Source organism: Sceloporus undulatus, chromosome 6 (assembly GCF_019175285.1).
Source record: "Sceloporus undulatus isolate JIND9_A2432 ecotype Alabama chromosome 6, SceUnd_v1.1, whole genome shotgun sequence".
Classification (NCBI taxonomy): Eukaryota; Metazoa; Chordata; class Lepidosauria; order Squamata; family Phrynosomatidae; genus Sceloporus; species Sceloporus undulatus.
The window spans coordinates 131,785,588-131,803,876 of record NC_056527.1 but is presented as its reverse complement, the minus strand read 5'-3'; the positions used below and the strand labels follow the sequence as shown (position 1 = coordinate 131,803,876).

General features: G+C 43.6%; 1 protein-coding gene across 9 annotated transcripts in view; it reads right to left on the bottom strand.

Annotated features, from left to right (window-relative positions):
• CADM1 (cell adhesion molecule 1) overlaps positions 1-18,289 on the bottom strand; it is a 277,005-nt gene that overhangs the window by 20,822 nt on the left and 237,894 nt on the right. For 8 of the 9 annotated variants that reach the window (XM_042470968.1, XM_042470970.1, XM_042470967.1 and 5 more), the window contains one exon: positions 4,953-4,985. The exons of the other annotated variant lie outside the window; for it this stretch is intronic. In XM_042470968.1, coding sequence (XP_042326902.1) covers positions 4,953-4,985 — 33 coding nt within the window. The remainder of the gene's footprint in view (positions 1-4,952; positions 4,986-18,289) is intronic. 9 annotated transcript variants of the gene reach the window in all.

Below are 18,289 nucleotides of genomic sequence, written 5' to 3'. Positions count from 1 at the left end.
GTAAAACTTAAGTTGAGAATTTAGAAATACAGTTTAGGCCTCCAAAGAAATGGGGCAGGCAAAATGAAGACAACAAACGGAAGACAACAAATGGGACAAGGGAATGTGAAGACAACAAATGGAAGAGCTCTAGGCACAAACGGTTTCCAGTGTCTCATTCTGCAATGCCAGACATTTTCCTTGCGGAAAGGGAACATTATTATTTGAGGGGCAATGCCCTCATCTCTCCACTTTATTATAACTCCCCCTTCCTGACTTCTTCTCAAACCAGTGGAGTGCAAGGAAGGGAAAGTGCCCTGTTGCTACTCTTAGCCAAGCAGACAACAACAATGTTTTTTTGGGGGTTTTTTTTCCAGGTAATATGGCCATGTTCTAGAAGAGTTTATTCCTGATGTTTCGCCTGCATCTGTGGCTGGCATCTTCAGAGAATGCTGGCATGGAAGAGAGTTGGGGATACACATAAACACACACTGTGTGACCCTGGGTTGGGAGGAGTGATTTCCATGTTAATCTGTGTATTGTTCTGTTGTTGTGAATGGCAAGGTCTCAGGATGTGAGGATATGCAAAGAGAATTTGTGTCTGTTTAATTAGAGATCCATTGTTTTCTGGGAAAAACCCTGACCCTGGCTGGTTTTCATTTGCATTTCGTTGGGTCTTGAATTTAGTGTGTAGAACAATACACAGATCAACATGGAAACCACTCCTCTCACACAGTCTCTATATAAATACCCAACTGTCTTCCATGGCAGCAGTCTCTGAAGATGCCAGTCACAGATGCTGGTGAAACGTCAGGAATAAACTCTTCCAGAACATAGCCACAAAAATCTATGGATGTCGGCCATGAAAGCCTTTGACTTCACATCAGACAACAACAATGCTTGAGCGATGGGACCAACGTTTTAGAGAGGCTTATTCATTTTGCAAAGAAAAAGGGATCCATCCAATTCTTTGGGAAAGGTGGCATGCAGAAACCAAGGGGAAACCTCTTCTCCATCCAACAGAGCTATCCTGCTTGTTCTGCTCACCTAGGGAAACCTAAAGTTTTCCAAAAGGTGCCTGTCCGCACTGCCGGATGAATGCGAACCGGAGGGAAGCTGGTGCTAAAAATAAGCCCCTGATGCGCAGCCAAAGCGCAAGCCTCAGCCATGAACATGCTGTTATTAGAAGTCTGAAAATGAATGCAGAAGAGTGCGAGGAAGGGCGCGGGGGGAGAGAAGCACATAGTGAAATCCCAGTGTTTTAAGGTTTCAACAACTGAAGAGTTAAATGTCCGTGCTCTCAATGTGCTCATGCATAGCTGCTCCAAGTCATGGTGGGCAGCTACTCAAGTTTTGCATGCACCCAAAGTCATAATCATCTTTTTTTTAGTAACCCCCTCCTTTCTTGAGGATGCCCTCCCTGAATAATGACAATGATAATTCAGGGAGCACTCAAGATCCCTCTTTCAGTCCGAAATATTGGGTATCGTTGGGTTATATATATATATATATTTGGAGGAAATCCACCTGGTTTTGCCCAGGTTGATCATGCCCCCCTCATGCATTTCTCACCCTCCACAGACATGCTTCCTCTCGCTTGGACATTGTTCAGAACAAAATGGCTGACATACAAGAAATGTCCGGTCAACTTCATTCATACACACTTTGGCAACACAAACCTTGGAAAGAAACCATGGACCTCTCCGAGCAACACAAGAGCTCATAAGGAACCAGCTTCATTTTCTGGTCATTGGTTTTAAGACAGAAAACACATTGCAAATAGCTTCACCTAACACACCCAGCAAGTCGAAGACTCCAGCTAAGAAATTCTTAGTAGACACCTGGTTACATCTAGGTTATTTTAAAAGCACTGCAAAAGTTAATATTTCTGCTTAGTTCTAGTAACAGCTCTGATTCCTATGCCTTTTCCATTTTACTGTGGATACATTAATGCTACCTGACCTAAACTATGGGGTCATCGTACCTCAAAAACTGGCTGTAGGAGGGAAAGGTTTATTTTCTAAAGCTTTAGAAAAGAGCAACACCAATTTTGTTCACGGGCATCAGCTGGCGTTCGAGTCATCTCTCTAGCAGTTTCATTGAAACTAGGAAGGCTTGCTTCCAAGTGGTTCTAAATCACTCTGAGGTATATAGCCCTTCATTTTATTTATTTTAGTCTTTGGGGATAGGTGTGTAATAGAAAAGCATCAAAAAGAAAACTGAATACTCTTTCTAAGACAAGAGAAACCGAATATCTAATGTAATTTCCTTCGTATTGTGAAGTTTTAGCCATGTGGGTGCACTCCCACTCCAAAACTCCTGTTCCCAAATTTCTAAAACACTTTCCCCCTTTGTGCTTTTGGATTGTTAAAAAACCACTAATTATGGTTTCAGTGGAACCACAAAATCCCATTGGCAAGGAAAGACATAAAGAAGTGGGGAAGTTCTTAAACACCTTTTTGGTTAAAGACGTCTGGTCACTATATAAGGAGAATGCACCGCATTGGCTCCTCTAGGCCAGGAGAAAACTTAAACAGAAGCCATTTGTTTAAGTAGCTTCACTACTTCAAGGATTACCAAAACATTAGGAAACTTAATGGTGGTACCCAAATTCCTGATCCTGTGGGAAGGTAGACATTTCAAGAAATGTTAATCGTTAAAAAAATTCAAAGCATCTCCAACTGCAGGACCTTCCATTCTACACTTCTTCAAACTGCAAAATACCTGCTAAAGGGAATCCTCAACACTGTTGGTAAAAATGTTACGTTTCATTCTTCTCTTTAAGATTTTGGTGTTGTCTGTGCGACAGGGTTTTCTTTTCGAATTTGGTCCATTCACATTGGGTTCTCTTGTATCCATCTGTTTAAAATGTACTAATCTACAACAAGTAGTCAGTAGATGAAAACACATTCTGCAGAATATAAGGCATCCAAAAGAAAATGATCAGAACTTGGAGAAGCTATTTTATGAACTACGGTTCCCAGAATCTACCAACCAACATGAGTATTGTCCATAGTGGCTGGGGAGTTCTCCAAGTTGTGGTCCAAAAAAAGCTAAAATTTCCTGGCTCTGACACAAAGGAACTCAAATGCATACTTCTCAGGTCTGAGTTGTTATTCCTACTTCCTTGGACCTTATCCAACACATTCAATGGAACATGAGGATAAGGAATGGCGGAAATGAGAAGATCTGAAATGCAGATGATGGAGAGGAAGTAGAGCCAAATGGAGTGCAGGGATATTTGGATTTTGTGCTGTTAAAACTCTTCTGGGCATCACTGTGGCTCTATGATGCATGGCCAGAGAAAACACTAAATGGAAGTTGCCACAACAGTCCTGCTGTCTTCCACATTGTCAAATGGCATTTCTTTGCCTCTAAAGCAACAGTCCTTCCACAGATTATGACCTCCTGGCTTGAAATATTGCAGTGTGCATGCCAAGAAATAATCCCAAAACTGGTGTTGGCGAAGGAAAACCTGGCAATATCTGTATTAGTAGGAAATCTGCCAGGAGAGGGGCTAAAGTAAAGGGATGTCAAAAAAGCGATGGTCTAAAAGACACCCAGATGTTCTGAGCTCTTGTGGAGCCAGCCTAGGATTATCTGCAAACTGGGTGATGAAGCATGAAGGTTAACAATCACAGGCTTGAATCCTGTTGGTTACTTCCAGCTACAGTAGTTTCAACAAATTAACTGCAGAGTCCTGCATTAACAGAACAGTAAATTCAATTAATGCAATGGGTCTACTTTTGTCAGGTCTAACAATGGGATTTATGCCATCGTGGGAAGATGTCAGATTCTGTGAGTCAAGGAGGGCAGCACTGGACACGACAAACCAGTGAGTGACCCATGTAGAATATTACTGGTGAAATATTTTGCTGAACCAGCTTGGGGATGCCTAAGGAAGATTTCTTACACCGCAAAAGTGGGTGTCATTTCGGGGCCACCAGTCCAAAAAGATTCTCCAAGACTTGCATCTTTGAGGGGAACTAGGGTATATTTGTTTAAATAATAAAAATAGGGAGGTTTATATTAATGCAATCATGCGTGGCACCTGCATACTAAAGTCATTTCTTCAATATTCCCTCAACATGTTTGTTAGCCTGGGATGCTGGATCATGCAGGCTCTGAAAAACTGGCAGGAGGCAGAGCTGTCAAGCTGTTTTGCTGCTGCGACACCAACAGACAGATGAGTGGGGCTATCTTCCTCATCTGTTCTGGCCATAGCCTGGGGTTGTGTTGCTTTGAGTGTGACTTTGGCTGCCTGCTAATGAAAGACTGACTGGTGACCTATGACGCCAGAAAGATCCCTCTGTGCCGATGTCTCCAAAGACCGGAGTCTGGTGCCTTTCTTGTATATTCCTCAAATATGCAAGGAAAGCACTAGACTCTGGTCTTTGGAGACAATGGCACTGTAACTGTGCTGCTCTGAGTGTGTTACATTTCTGAGAATGACTTTTGTGGGAACTGTTTAAATTGCACAGACTTGCCTACCAAGACTATGTCCTTCTTGCACGGCCTTTTAACAATTGGAAACCTCATCTAGGTTATTTGCATCCTTTTAAATCACTCAACCGGTCCTCCTGCGCTTGCTGAGTGTTGCATCCAAGCCAAGGTTTTGAAAGATACACTTCCTCACAGTGTTCACTGGCAGAAACAAGGATTGCTAAACCCCAGCCATGATTCATCCATACCTGCTCTTTTGGCTAGAGTTAGGGGAACTCCCCCAGCTGCATTACTAAGAGTTTGCAGGATTTGGAACAGAAATGAGAAGGCGAGGCACCCTTCCAAAGCTGTGGCTTACAGAGTGGATCAGTCCACTTGAAATGTGGTTCTGCCCAAATATTACCTTCCCTTCTCCTCCCACCTCTGCATTTTCCCCATCCCAACCCAACCCTTCCATGGTTTCCTCCCAAGGCTTGCTTTGCCACTCAGCGCTGCTGAGAGAAAAGATAAAACAGGAATGCAATACCAACCGTGAACTGCCGGTTCTGTCTCCGCCGTTGTGTCTACACACGGGAACAGAGGTTTGGAGGAAAGGAAGAGACAGGAGGGACAGCATGCAAAAAAAGGGAAATGGAAAAAAAATGGAACAGATAATATATGAGCAAGCTTTCAAAGAACATTGCGTGACAAGCAATAATAAAATGAAAGGCAAAAAGCATTTGAAGTGAGTTGCACTGTTTTTAAAGAGACATGCCTTGAGCTTAAAAGCTGTGAGCCTGGAGGGGGGAAACCGAGGGGAGGGCGGGGGACCCTGTTTGCTTTAGCGCCCTGGAGATTTCGCCAACAGTGATGTTTTCGGGGGGTCAAGAGTTAGGGGGACATGCAAAGTGGGGGGGGGGGACACCAGAGCGGCCTGGAAAAAGGGCTCACCAGGACAGGAATAGGGCTCCAGACTATGAAAGTAAGCCCCAGAGAAGCTTTCATCCATTCAAACATTGCCTTTGCCAAATGCGCCTCCTCCTTGGTGCTTGGCTGCTTTGGTTCCCCAGCTCCATTCCCCCTCTTGCCCATGCAGTGGGGGACACCGGTGGATGTCACGAGGCATTCTGCATCCATGTCTTCCTGGGAAATGCCCACAATGGCTAGAGTCAGGGATGGATGCCCCCAGCGCTGCTGCGTTCACGGCGTAAAGCAGGTTTGCAAGAGGAATGATGCCTTGCCTTCTTTGGCAAGCCATGCAGAAGCCGTCGAGAAAGACAGACAGACAGACAGACAAGGACACTCCATCTTTGCAAAAAAATGGAAGCCCCGCTCTTGGGAAAAAATAAAATAAAATATCCCCATTTCTAGTGATTCCAAAAAGTGTTTCACACGTTCCCTGTTGCTAGGAATGCAGCTGGCAAAAGAGAACAGCATGACTGCTCTGGTGATTTTTTTTTTACAGTCTTTTTATTCAACAATAAATTAAGGGTGTAAGCCACAAGGCACGGAAAGTCCAGTGATAATGGGCTGCTAAACCTACTCTGGCTGGGATTTGTCTTATTACGATGCAGAAGCCGGAAAATGATCCTCAAGCTGGCTCTGTTCTCTGCATCCGGCTAGCAAAGGAGATGTCCTTTACCATCTTCATGAACCTTGGATTTGCAGCCCTAATATTGCACCAGGCATGGACAGTTTACTCCCCAAAAGAGTATACCTTGGATGTCTGTTAGGACTCCATCTGGCTTTAAGAACACTTCACTCATGACACCCATATTTCCCATGCAGACCAGCTTAGCTTTCTCCTGTTTAGACAACCATGTCAGAATCCAAGGAATTTGGGGTTATTGTGCTACGAACTACATCAGCTATCCCATTTCTATACCAGTAGACTATGAAGGTCTGTAATTGCATGCCATCAGGGTTGGCGCATAGCAAGGGTGAGCAAAGATCAGTATGCCAGGGCTTTTTTTTGCGGCACTCCTCCCTCCCTCAAAACACCTCTAGCAAGCCTTTTTATTAAAAGTAAGAAGAGATCCATAAGGTCATTTCCTTTTGCAAAAATAGTTTCTCTTTGACCTAAAAAATGGCTATGGTCCTCTAAAGTCTCAATGGGGGTTCATGTGAGCCCCAAACCCCCAACAGTTGTCCTCCTCTGGTATAAAGGTTGCAACAAAACAAGTCTTTTTTGCTGGGAAGGTGGTATGGAGTTCTGCAGAACCAGTGACCTCAAGGGAAGGTTTGAGTGGTCTGGATTTGGTTCGGCACAGGCAATGTTTCAACGAATGAATGCATACCTGCATGCAAGGCTCCGGAACAGACAACTCAGTTAATAAACTATCCTAGAACTTGAGCTTTGCTATAACTGGAGACTGGTCCATGGAGGAATTTCTCCACGCTGCCCTCTGAATTCAGAGGGGGCCAAACGTCCCACTTAATAGGAAGGAAGGGAAGGTTTGCTTTTTGAGGTTGAACACGGGAAAGTGTACATTTAATTTTTTCCAGAGCAAAGGGCAAGACAAAATAAGCAAATACATGTATATTACCCACATGGGGGGAAAATACCCAATACTTACGGACCGACACATTTTAAAATATTGAATAAGGGGAGCCTGGCACAACAGAAACAAGCACTTTTATCATGATTTTTTCCCCAGCAGCAGTACACCTCTGGCATGTCTTATCCTCCGTTTCAACACAGACAGGCTTCCTATTTGCAAAATGTTCAGTTCAGATGCATCCAGTATTTGCTCCTATGCTGGGAGTTTTGGCAAAGTTATAGTACCAAAAGTGCACAAGTGTAGTGAAAGAAAAACTGAGGCCTAAGGATGGCCCCTCTTCAAGCATCATTTCACATATGTGCATGGCGGGACCGGAGATCATTATTAAACCAACTAGATGTTGCATTGACTCCTGAATTTTTCACTGATCTGGGGTTCTCTTTTTTGGGGTGAGATGGGGAAGGGAGAGTTGTGCACGCTTCTGTTTTGGAAATGAAACTCTGCTGGCAGAACCACTTCTGTTCGTGCGCTGGAAAAAGAGGATTAGTCAAGGAACATTGTTCTGGTTGCACAGTGCAGCTCGCTTTTCCCACTCAGGGACAGAGATCAGCAAGTAAACGGACAAACAAAACGAAACAAAAACACAAAGTTGTCAAGCAGTTAAAAGGCAAACAAATATTCAGTGTCAAACAACATCATGTTGGCTGCAGCTGGAATGGCAAAGTTATGATTAGCAGATGGGCTGGATGGTCGCGGCCGGAAACAGAGCAGTTGCGGGTTAAGAGCTGCATCACTTCAAAGTCCAACTCAGTCTCTACCACCACCATCCTCCTCCTCCTCAAGGGCTTCGTGATTTAGCCGTGCCACTTGTGAACATGAGTGAGGGTTTTGGAGGGGTGGTGGGTTGGGTTTTCTTTTGGGTGGAAAACACTTTAAGGCACTTTGACAGTGATGCCCTAGAACAAATGGCTTCATTTTTTCAAAGACAAAAGGTACACTTAGAATAATGACCTTGCTGCAACCAAATTATGAAAAGAGGATCAGCACGCATCCACACGTCTAAGATCTCCAAGAAATAGATTTTTTTAAAATGATCTGCCAGAAATTTTTGAGTTTGTGGAAGTTTTGTCAATGACAGAGGGGTCCAAGAGAGGGAAAGGAAAGAAGGGAGAGAAAAAGTAAAAATCTGTTCCATAACGCTATTGGCACAAGATGATTTAACAACACAGAATGACCCAATGCTGCCTGATGCTAAATAAAATCTTTTGGGTGTGAAAGTGAACATCAGTGTTCCAGCCATCCAATCCTCCTAATACTCTGCCCCAGATCAATATTTCCACCAGAGAAAGACACAATACCTGAAGGATCAAATACATTGTCTCCATCAAGGTATGGAACATGAAGATGCCACTGATGGAGGGAAGGCAAGGGAGTCTGACATTGTCTCTGACTTTGGACGCTGTTCAATTAAGAGTTGGGTGCTTAACTCTACTGCAATTGCTCTGGCACAGAAGCAAGAGAAAAAATGCACCAGAGAAACAGTGGTCCCAGCCATTAGCCTTTGAATCGAGCCATCAGGCTTTTTCTCCTGACAAGGGAACCCACTCTGCCTTAGTTCCCTTTGTAAAAGTGCAACCACTAACTTAACAGACACAGCTCACCTAGTGCACCAATCAAATTCTGGCCTAAATCAATAAATCAACACACATGCAAGCATATGTGCGTGCGCACACACACACACACACACACACACACACACACACGGATATACAACCTGCATCCTGCAAGACAGCTGGGTAACACTTGGTTGAAACAGTGGCATGCAAACCCCTCCGTGGCGCCTTCTAATCTGTTCAGATGGCTCCTCTCCAACTTAAAATTGTTTGTTGAGTGCAACAGACTGGAGTTTTTAAAAGCTAATCCCTAAAATTAGTCCGCAGTCTCTAACAGAATGGTCTCCATAAATGAAAATGAAAATGAAAATCCAAGGACAAAAATAAAACAAACCAACCCACTCCCCCAGCCCCAAACACCTAATTTTGCTTTGCAAACTTAAGCCTCTGCAGCTGGCTCCTGCCAGTCCACAAAACTAAGCAATCAACTGTTATTCTTTGGAGAAATAGCATTGCCCTCGGTGCCAAATCTCTTTGCGCATGGATCACCTACCTGAGATGGTGGCACAAGGCAGTCTGGTCACACCAGTCGTCATAAGCATAGGAAAAGGAAACTGGGCCATTTGGCATGGAAGAGTCCTTATTTGGGGCTGAACTGCTGAGCCCAATATCCCCTAGCTTTCCAAATGCAACTGGGATGCTCAGGAGCAGTGCATGGGGGTGGACAGGCTGCATTTCAAAATTTTTATGGGTTTCAAAAAGCAAAATATGGTCAAAATCTTGTACTTCATCCCCACTGACCTAATCTCCCCGTGTCTGCATTACATTTCATTTAAACTGGAGAATGACACAATTTGCAAAACAAAGAGAGTATGGGAAAGGGAGATGTAAGAGTTGTATTTAAATAGAAGGGGGGCTCTTCCTCTGGTCTTCAAAGCTGCTCTAGAAGGAAGGATGGCAGAGGACTTGATTTGTGCGCTGCCAGAAACGCGCTTTGCAAAGCGGCAACTCTGAGAGCCGCCGAAAGCTTTCTGCCGAGCGTCCTGCTTGTACTACACCCACGAGATCACTTCATTTGCAGACCAGATGTTTCACAAAAATAATCAGGGTCCGTTTAGTAGTTTTGTGTAGCATGGAAAATTATTTTTTGAAGCGTGGCACTGCATATTGGGCTGAGATTTAATGCTTCACTCCACACAGCTCTCTCCAGGCTGGCCTTTCCATTCAGGCCCTCTGGACTCTCTCAACACGCTCCTGGAAGAAGCCAGAAACACACCTGGAGACTTGTGTTATGGAAAACAGAAAGTGACTGTCATCAAATGTCAGGCGATTCCCTCTCAGAATGTCCGATTTGCACACCTCCGATGTGATCATCTGGAGTTACACAACAGCATGGCAATTTTGTTTTCTCACCAAGTCCGGATGTGTTGCTGAATGAATGGTTTGGGGAGCCTGTGTGTGTGGGTCAGATGAGCCAGTGCACCTGTGATGTTAAAAGGAGTCCAAGAGGGTATATGGGTCCAGTAGTGCTTCTTGAGCAAGTTGGCCAGAAAGCAATTTAAATTTGTAGTTTTTCTGTGGGTTTTTCAGGCTATGTGGCCATGTTCTAGAGGAGTTTATTCCTGACGTTTCACCAGCATCAGTGGATGGCATCTTCAGAGAATGCTGGAATGGAAGAGAGTGGGACCCTGGGTTGGGAGGAGTGATTTCCATGTTAATCTGTATCTTCTTCTGTTTTTGAATGGCAAGGTCTCCCGGTTGGAGGATATGCAGAGTCTGTTTAATTAAAGAACCATTGTTTGCTGGGAAAACCCCCTGATCCTGGCTGGTTTTCATTTGCATTTTTTGGGTCTTGCTTTTGGTGTTTTTCAGGACTGGGAGCCAAATTTTGCTAGCTTTAAGTTTTCTTCTTTCCTGCTGAAGTTGTCCAGGTGTTTGTGGATTTCAATGGCCTCCCTGTGCATTCTGAAAAACATGGAAATCATTCCTCCTAACACAGTGTGTGTGTGTGTATAAGTATGTGTGTGTATATTCTCTCTCTCCATGTGTGTGTGTGTGTGTATCCCATTCTCTTACATGCCAGCATTCTCTGAGGATGCCAACCATAGATGCTGGCGAAACGTCAGAAACAAACTCTTCTAGAACATGGCCACATAGCTTGAAAAACCCACAAAAAACTATGGATGCCAACCATAAAAACCTTCAACTTCATAATTTAAATGGGACATTGCTTTTTATGGCTGTCCAGGGAGCAAAAACCCCCACATCACAGACATTCTTCAGACCACTAAAGACCACTGATTGATTGAAAGACCACTTAACTATTAGCTTTCCTATTATCTCAACATCGTTCCCTTTGGTTCAAGAATTTCCCTTCTATTGCGCTATAGTAGACCTTCAGAGCGCAGACTTGATTTCATAACCATCAAGCCAAAACACACCCTGGGCAGTCAGCGACTGACCGTAGCAAAAGCCTAAGCCCCTTGTAAGTTATTTCTTTCGAGGTGTGGAGGCTCTCGCCTCCTCCCTTCTTCTTCCATTTTAATGTGGCCACAGTGGATGAAAATGTCAGGAGAGCGCAACGTCAACTCTAAATTAACTTGACATTTTCCCAGGGACACAAGGAAGCCTCCACAGAAAGCCAAGATGATGCAATAAATAATTTGTGGGGACTGAAGGTTAGGAGGAGTAACTCCTTTGGCACCAGCCTGTGATGCGCTCCTGGCCACCTGACACCTGCCTTAGTGATGTGTGTAGGCCACGGCTACGTGTTTATTGCAACAAGAATCGGAGATCGTTGCTTCTGACATTCCCAAAAGGGTGGAGGAAAGGGGAAAAAAGAGAGATGAGTTTCTCCAGGGAGAACCCTGGACATTTAAGCCCATTTAATGCATGTAGTGCAGACATGCTGAAAGAGAATCTCAAACCTATTTGTCCTTCCTTGATGATAAAACAAGCTTTTTGAATCAACATGACTAATAGAAGAGTGTGTGCCGGAGCAAGATCTTGTTACAACTAACAGGATTCCTCTCTCCTCTACTGCAGATAATTGAAAGAGCTCAATCGAAGGGTGGCTTTTCTTAAGCAGCATGGGGATGTTTTGGCCTCTGATAAGCCTTGGCTCAATAGTCATGGGATTTGTTATAGATGGAACAGACCATTCTCAATGGTCTGGCACTCATTTGATTTGAAAGACATCCAGATTTTGCTCTCTGAGGGTCTCTAGCGAAATGTCCCAAGTTTATATCTCTAAGATCAGGTTCTCTTCTAGCATTGCTATCATAGCCAAATTGGCGCTCCCAAAAAGCAAGCAAGAACCCTGTCTCTTTATGCTCAACAACTTGTATTCGATGGCACTTGGACTACTCTAAACCACGTTGCCATATTGACACCATGACAGCTGCTCAGGGATAGACCCAAAACCTGGGCAGAAAACTGTACTCTTTTGAAGTCAGTCTCCCTGACTTCCACAACCAACTTTGGCCATGCTGAGCAGGGTATTCCAGATGGAAGAAAAACCGTAAAGGAACTTTCCGACACTCTGGATAGTCCTATTACAAGAATTTGTGCAAACTCTCCCTTTAAAAGAGATCTAAGAAAGTGAATTCTATGTACTAAATGTGCATTAGGTAAATTGGTACTCCTCTGTGTTTGGATCTACTCTACTGCAGTTCTGCAAGATCTCTGAAGGATCTCCCCCCCTTGAATTCAAAGAGAAGGTCCAGCATGACTTCTTCCTTAATTTTCTTGCTGCCTTCATATTGCTCCACCTGACTTTGAAAGCTTGTGTTAGAAAACAGTTGTCTTAGAGAAAGGCAACATATGGAGATAACAAGTCGAAGCTTTGGTATGAATGTTTTGGAGAGGTGATGAGGATGCGTCTGATGACTCCAAAGACCTAACAGGACCACAAAGCCAAGCAAGATCCAATTTGTCAGTGATAACATGAAGGATTCTTTGCAAAGATGCTGATGATATCCTTCCTTCCATTAGCATGGAAACCAAGAGCCAAGCAAGACCCAGCTGCAGAGAAGGCTACAAGTCTATGTAATGCACCTAAATAATTACTAGAGCACTTGAGCAAAAGAAAAATTGGTCCATCGCCTAAAGAAGGGGGAGAAGCGGGAAGGAACTAAATATATACAAGCAGATACACACATACACAATTGTCCTGGGCCCCAAAGAGAAGAAGGGCTTTCATTATAAAACACAAATATTAAGGACTTTTTAATTATCTCCGAGGAAATAACAGCTGTCCAAACTGAGTATTCCAAGAGAAAGCTCCAGGGGCAATTTAAATGATGCAGCATGCTCCGCTGTATCGTTGCGCACATCTCAATTAACAAAGCTAGAAGGACATTTTAAAGGGATCTAAAAGGGTCTTTTTTTGAGAAAGGGGGATAGGAGAGGGGCAACTTGCTGGCAGCAGGATTGGGATATCAGCACAGATGGCAGGGAGGTCTCTCAGAGGAGCCATCCTCGGAAACGTTGGGAAACCAATCTCTCATCAGGGCAATTCGTGGTGGCAGAGGCATGCTCAGAGAACCACGAAAAAAGACCACTCTTAGGGTCATTTCACAAGACACAATTGTGGCACTGTTCACACTTTAGCTGCCATGCGTGCATCCTGTGGGATTGTGGGGCTTGTAGTTTGCAAGGCAACAGAGCTGCTCTCTGGCTAAGAAGTCTAAATGACCTCTTCGATGTTGGTATATGCGAGATACTGGAAAGTAAAAAAAGAAATACAAACTGACTTATGGATTACTAAATTGTTGGATATGCTAGAAAATGAAGAACTAAAGAAAGCTAAGACAAATAAGTAGGCAAAAATGCACACACACACACATATATAGAAGAAATGGGGGAATGACCCGTCTATATACGAGATAAATGTTGTAAGAATTTATGATATGATTTAAGTTGTATTATAAATATAAGACAAAGCTGTAGAAACAGGGAAGGGTAAACAGCTTACGAAATTTAATTTGAAAGAGGATATACAGAAACGATAATGAATTTAGGAATCGGTGAAGAGTAGGTCTCCCAAAGTCTTTTAAAAGCGTATGATGTTAAACTTTATTGGGCTTTTTTCTTGTTCGTCTGATATGTATATATGTTTATTAGTAATTTTAATTAATTGTATGTCTGTTTTGTCTGAAAATGTAATTAACATTTTAAATAAATAAATAAATAAATAAATAAATGTCCCCTTTGATAAACTAAAAACCCAGGTTGTCAGAAAATGGAACCATGGAAGCCGAAGTGGAATCACGAAACTGTACCTTTGTAGTGTTTAAGGGCCTTTAAATTCAACGTGGGGGGAGAAAAAATCAGTGCTTTGAAAATTCACTTTTTCGAACATCGATTCATGAAATCGTAGCCATTCTGGGAAATGCAGCCTTAGTGCCCAAAGGGGAAGCTAACTGCTTCATTTCACATTTGAGGTATTTCTGGGGTTGGAATGAACCAGCGTTAAGTCTGAAGAAATATGTCCAGGGTTGATAAGTTGGCACTTCTGCTGTTGGATGGATGAATGGTCAAGAGACCACCATCTTGCGCCTTTGGGGGCTATGGCAAGGGTCTGCTAGAGATTTGTGAGCCATGGATCGAAAAGGACAAGACAGGACCCTTGAGGCTGATTTTTTTGTGACTCTCAAGCCCCCTTGGACTTGGACCCCTATCTTTCTAACCCTCCAAAATGGTCAATTACTTGTCCTGGAGGCCACCTTACAAAGAAGTTGGAAGACAACCGCCTTTGCCCTAAAACTCATAGTGTTGAAAAAAATAAATAAAAGAACTATCTCAAAATCAGTAGTGAACATTTAATGGCTTCTGGTTTCCTTGTTTCTCTGCATTATTGGCAGCCTTAATGGGAAAAGTGAGAAACTTCACTGAAGTTAGCTATAGGACTCAAAAGTAGAGCCTAAAATGGAAATCTGAATGTGAGTCTCTCATTCAGATTTCCAACCACTGGGTCTTACAGGCTTCTTTGCTAGATAATAATAATAATAATAATAATAATAATAATAATAATAATACTCTTTTGCTTTTCCTTTTTTAAGACCATCAAAAAGCAGGTGGCTCCCTGGGCGGGAGGCTGGGTGGGTAAGAAGAACAACAGAAATGATCTGTTGCCCCTTCAGGCTTTTAGGGAAGCATTTTTCCTCATGACGACTGCATAAAAACGTTGGTAATTATGCTAATTTCATTTGGAGAATGGTTTTCGGTTACACAAACCTTTCGCACGGAAGGAAGAAAATACATTCCTGGAGTTTTATACCGGCATTTAATCACTGGTGTTTGGCTGCTGAAGCTTTTAAGGCTAATGGGTGGCTCTAAAGCACTACAGAAGGCAGCGGCGAGAGGATGGAAATTCATTTTCTGTGCCCATTTGTCAGGCAGTAATATACAAGGCAAATTTAAGCGGGCGCCCCGATCTCTGGCATAAAAAGAAAAAAGGAGACGGGAGACGACGTTCCCTTCCCTAACCTTTCCTCTGTTTGAAGAGAGAGAGAGAGCCTAAGTTAAATTCCACGTGGGGAGGAATCAAGCCTTCAGGATAAGATAAATACATACACAGCTTGTCTGCTAAGACATAGCAACGCGGCAAGATCCCATCCATCAAAAAAGGGGATTTGACAAAGTTGTTCCAGTAGCAATCTCAGCTTAACTACGCCTCGGTGCCAGATCGTTTGTTACCGGCAAGGGCCTTGGGAAAAGCCAAAGGGAGGGATGCGCAAAAGAGCTAGCAGATGGGTGGCACATGGGGATGGGATATCCTCTGGGGAAAAGGCAGGAGGTCCGGAAGGGGGGACCCTCCACAACGGTCTGCCACTGATGTAATTATTTATTTATTTAGAGTATTTATACCCCAAATCAATCAATAAATAAATGATTATATCCCCCCTGCCGGACTCCCTGCCTTTTCCCCGGAGGGTATCCCATCCCCATGTGCCACCCAATTCAACAAAGAAATTGCTTTGATGACTTACCTGAGATTCTGGACCGTTGCACTGAAAGGGTCTTGGCTAGAATAGCATTAGGGCCCTCTGACGTGTGCAATATATCTGCAGCTCACTCATAGGAAACACTTTAACCGAACGACCGGCATTGACAATGCCTTTAAGCGACTGACAAGGTCTCCTCCATTAGTTAGGCAGCATATTCCCCCCCCCCAAAAAAAAACAACAACAAATACACACATTTAAACACAAATGCTTACTAAAATGTGCATATGTGCAAATTTATGCATAATCGATTGACGCAGGAGATTAGAAAGACAGACAGTCATCCATCCAGACAAGGTTAAGGGGGGACCTGAGAATATGGGACTGTCATTCCCATGAAGGTACAGAAAGAACAGAAAATTCCCCCAGAAGGCTTTTTCACTATAAAGGGACTTGTTGGTCTCCTGGTTGTGGCTACAGGTAATAGACAGAGGGACATGGAAAGAAAAGGAGGAGACGGAGGACACACAACCTGCGGCGAGGAAGATTACCGCTTCTCAGCAACATTTCCTGCAACAAAATTAAGCTAGGGCAAGGGGGTTAGACTGTTGATATATACTCTGTGTGTGTGTGTGTGTGTGTGTATGAATGTTCTTCTATAAAAATAAAAATAAATAGATATACACACACAAACTAAGTTAGGAGTACCCAGAGGGAAACCTAGTGAAATTAAAAACCCACAGAATCAGCACAGAGGAGGCATAAAGAAAAAACCTGATTCAATTAGGAAGAAACAGCAACCAAGACCAAAGCAAGCAGAGAGGGATGGATCAAGTTCCTGGGCAGCAAGATGGGTGCAACACTCAATGTACAGTATATGTGTATAAATGACCCCTTACCCTCTCTGAACCCCACTAGACAAAACCACGCCGCTGGGCGAGGTATCATTGCTTCTTTTCTCCAAATAAGGGACAGAATCCCTCCCCACAATCCTGTACGCTTCCTTCCCTCTTAACCTTTCAGGCTCTGAGATCCAAGAGCCGTTGGACTTACTGGCCAACTCCCACTTGGGTTACAATCCTTTTAATACGCAAAAGGCATCCTATTGCCTCTTCTCCCCTCCAAAGTTAGACCCTTCCTTTGGATCAGTGGGGAAAATATCAGAAAATGGTGACGCACACCATTATGGGCAGCAATACAGCCCCACAGCCCCACAAGGAAGACGATCTCCTGGCGGTCAGTGACAAACAGGAAGGTCATGGCCAGAAAACCCACTGAAAGAGAGGGAGAGGAGAAGAGGCAGTATCAGCTGGACTTAATCCCCTCTCAAGCTGCCAACCCTTTTTCTTTTGGTGTCCTGTCTTAATTCAATGGTAAGGGGTTGTTCGGTCATCCTTTGATTTGCAAAGCACCACTTAAGTTGATGGCCCTATAGAAATAAATGATTGTACAGGGGCCCTTGGTATCCACTGGGGTTTGGTTCCAGGACTCCCCATGGATACCAAAATCCATGGATACTCAAGTCCCATTATATATAATGGAGTATTATTACTATTATTATTACAGTAGGCCCTTGGTATCCACTGGGGTTTGGTTCCAGAACCCCCTGTGGATACCAAAATTCATGGATGCTCAAGTCCCATTATAGACAAAGGCATAGTAAAATGGTGTCCCTTATACAAATTGGCAAAATCAAGGTATGTTTGTTGGAATATATATATATATGGAATATTTTCAAATCATGGATATATTGGTGGATATTCCAACAAAATATAAATTCCAAATTGCAAACCTTGGTTTTGCCATTTTATATAAGGGACACCATTTTACACAAGGGGTCCTGGAACCAAACCCCAGAGGATACCAAGTGCCCACTATAACAACAATAACATTTATTTATATAGACTCTGTAATAATGATAAGAGAGCTTTGAGGAGGGGCCAGGGGAAAAGAGTAGCTGCTCTGTACATCTGCAAGGGATTGTAAAGCAATGTCTTTGCCCCAGCTATGCTTTTTGGGAGCTACAATCTTCGTTGTGATAGCTCCAAGCCCTGCACACTGCCTGCATCTGGGACAAGAGAATGGGAATAATAATCCAGAAGTCCTTGCTCCTTAAATCCCTGTTCTAACTGACCCCTCTGGTTTCCCCATATCTGGGACCTTACTCTGCTCCTGGAAGGGCTTGGTTGGGCATGCGTGGGTGCTAAACTGGGGTCTGTCCCCATGAAGCACCAGAAATCACATGGAAGAGGTGTTAGCAACTGGGATGGCGCACCCATCCAGTAATACTGTCGTTGGAGTAAATCAGAGAATGCACAGGGACCTGGAGACCTTCCGATTTCTTAAGATCCTGGAAGGAGAAAAATGTCACGAGGCGAAAAGCTAGACAGCACAATGGGAAGCGATTGTTAAGGCACGCTGGAAAGAAAGGTTTCTGTTATTTGCACAGATCATTAACTCCAAATATCAGAAAAAAGCAAAACAAAGGCACGAGTCCAAGGACAGGAACCAAACCGGGCGCAAAAGACACACCTTGAGTGTCAAAGCAGCGAATGTTGACTGCCATGTTATCAGCAAAAGGTGAGGGGGGGGGGGAATCATAACCAGGATCACAGGTTGCTTAGGAAGAAAGAGTAGCACTTCTCAGTAGTTGGCACCTCTTTTTAAATCAAAAGGAGAAAAATAACAACGTTGGTGCAGGAGGGAGAGAAGACTGTCAATGGAAGCAACCAGGGGATGGAGATGACAATGGAGGATGGATTTGGTGACTGGTTATCATTGGAGGAAGAAGGTTATCGGGGTATTGGAGGAAGCAATGAGCTCATGA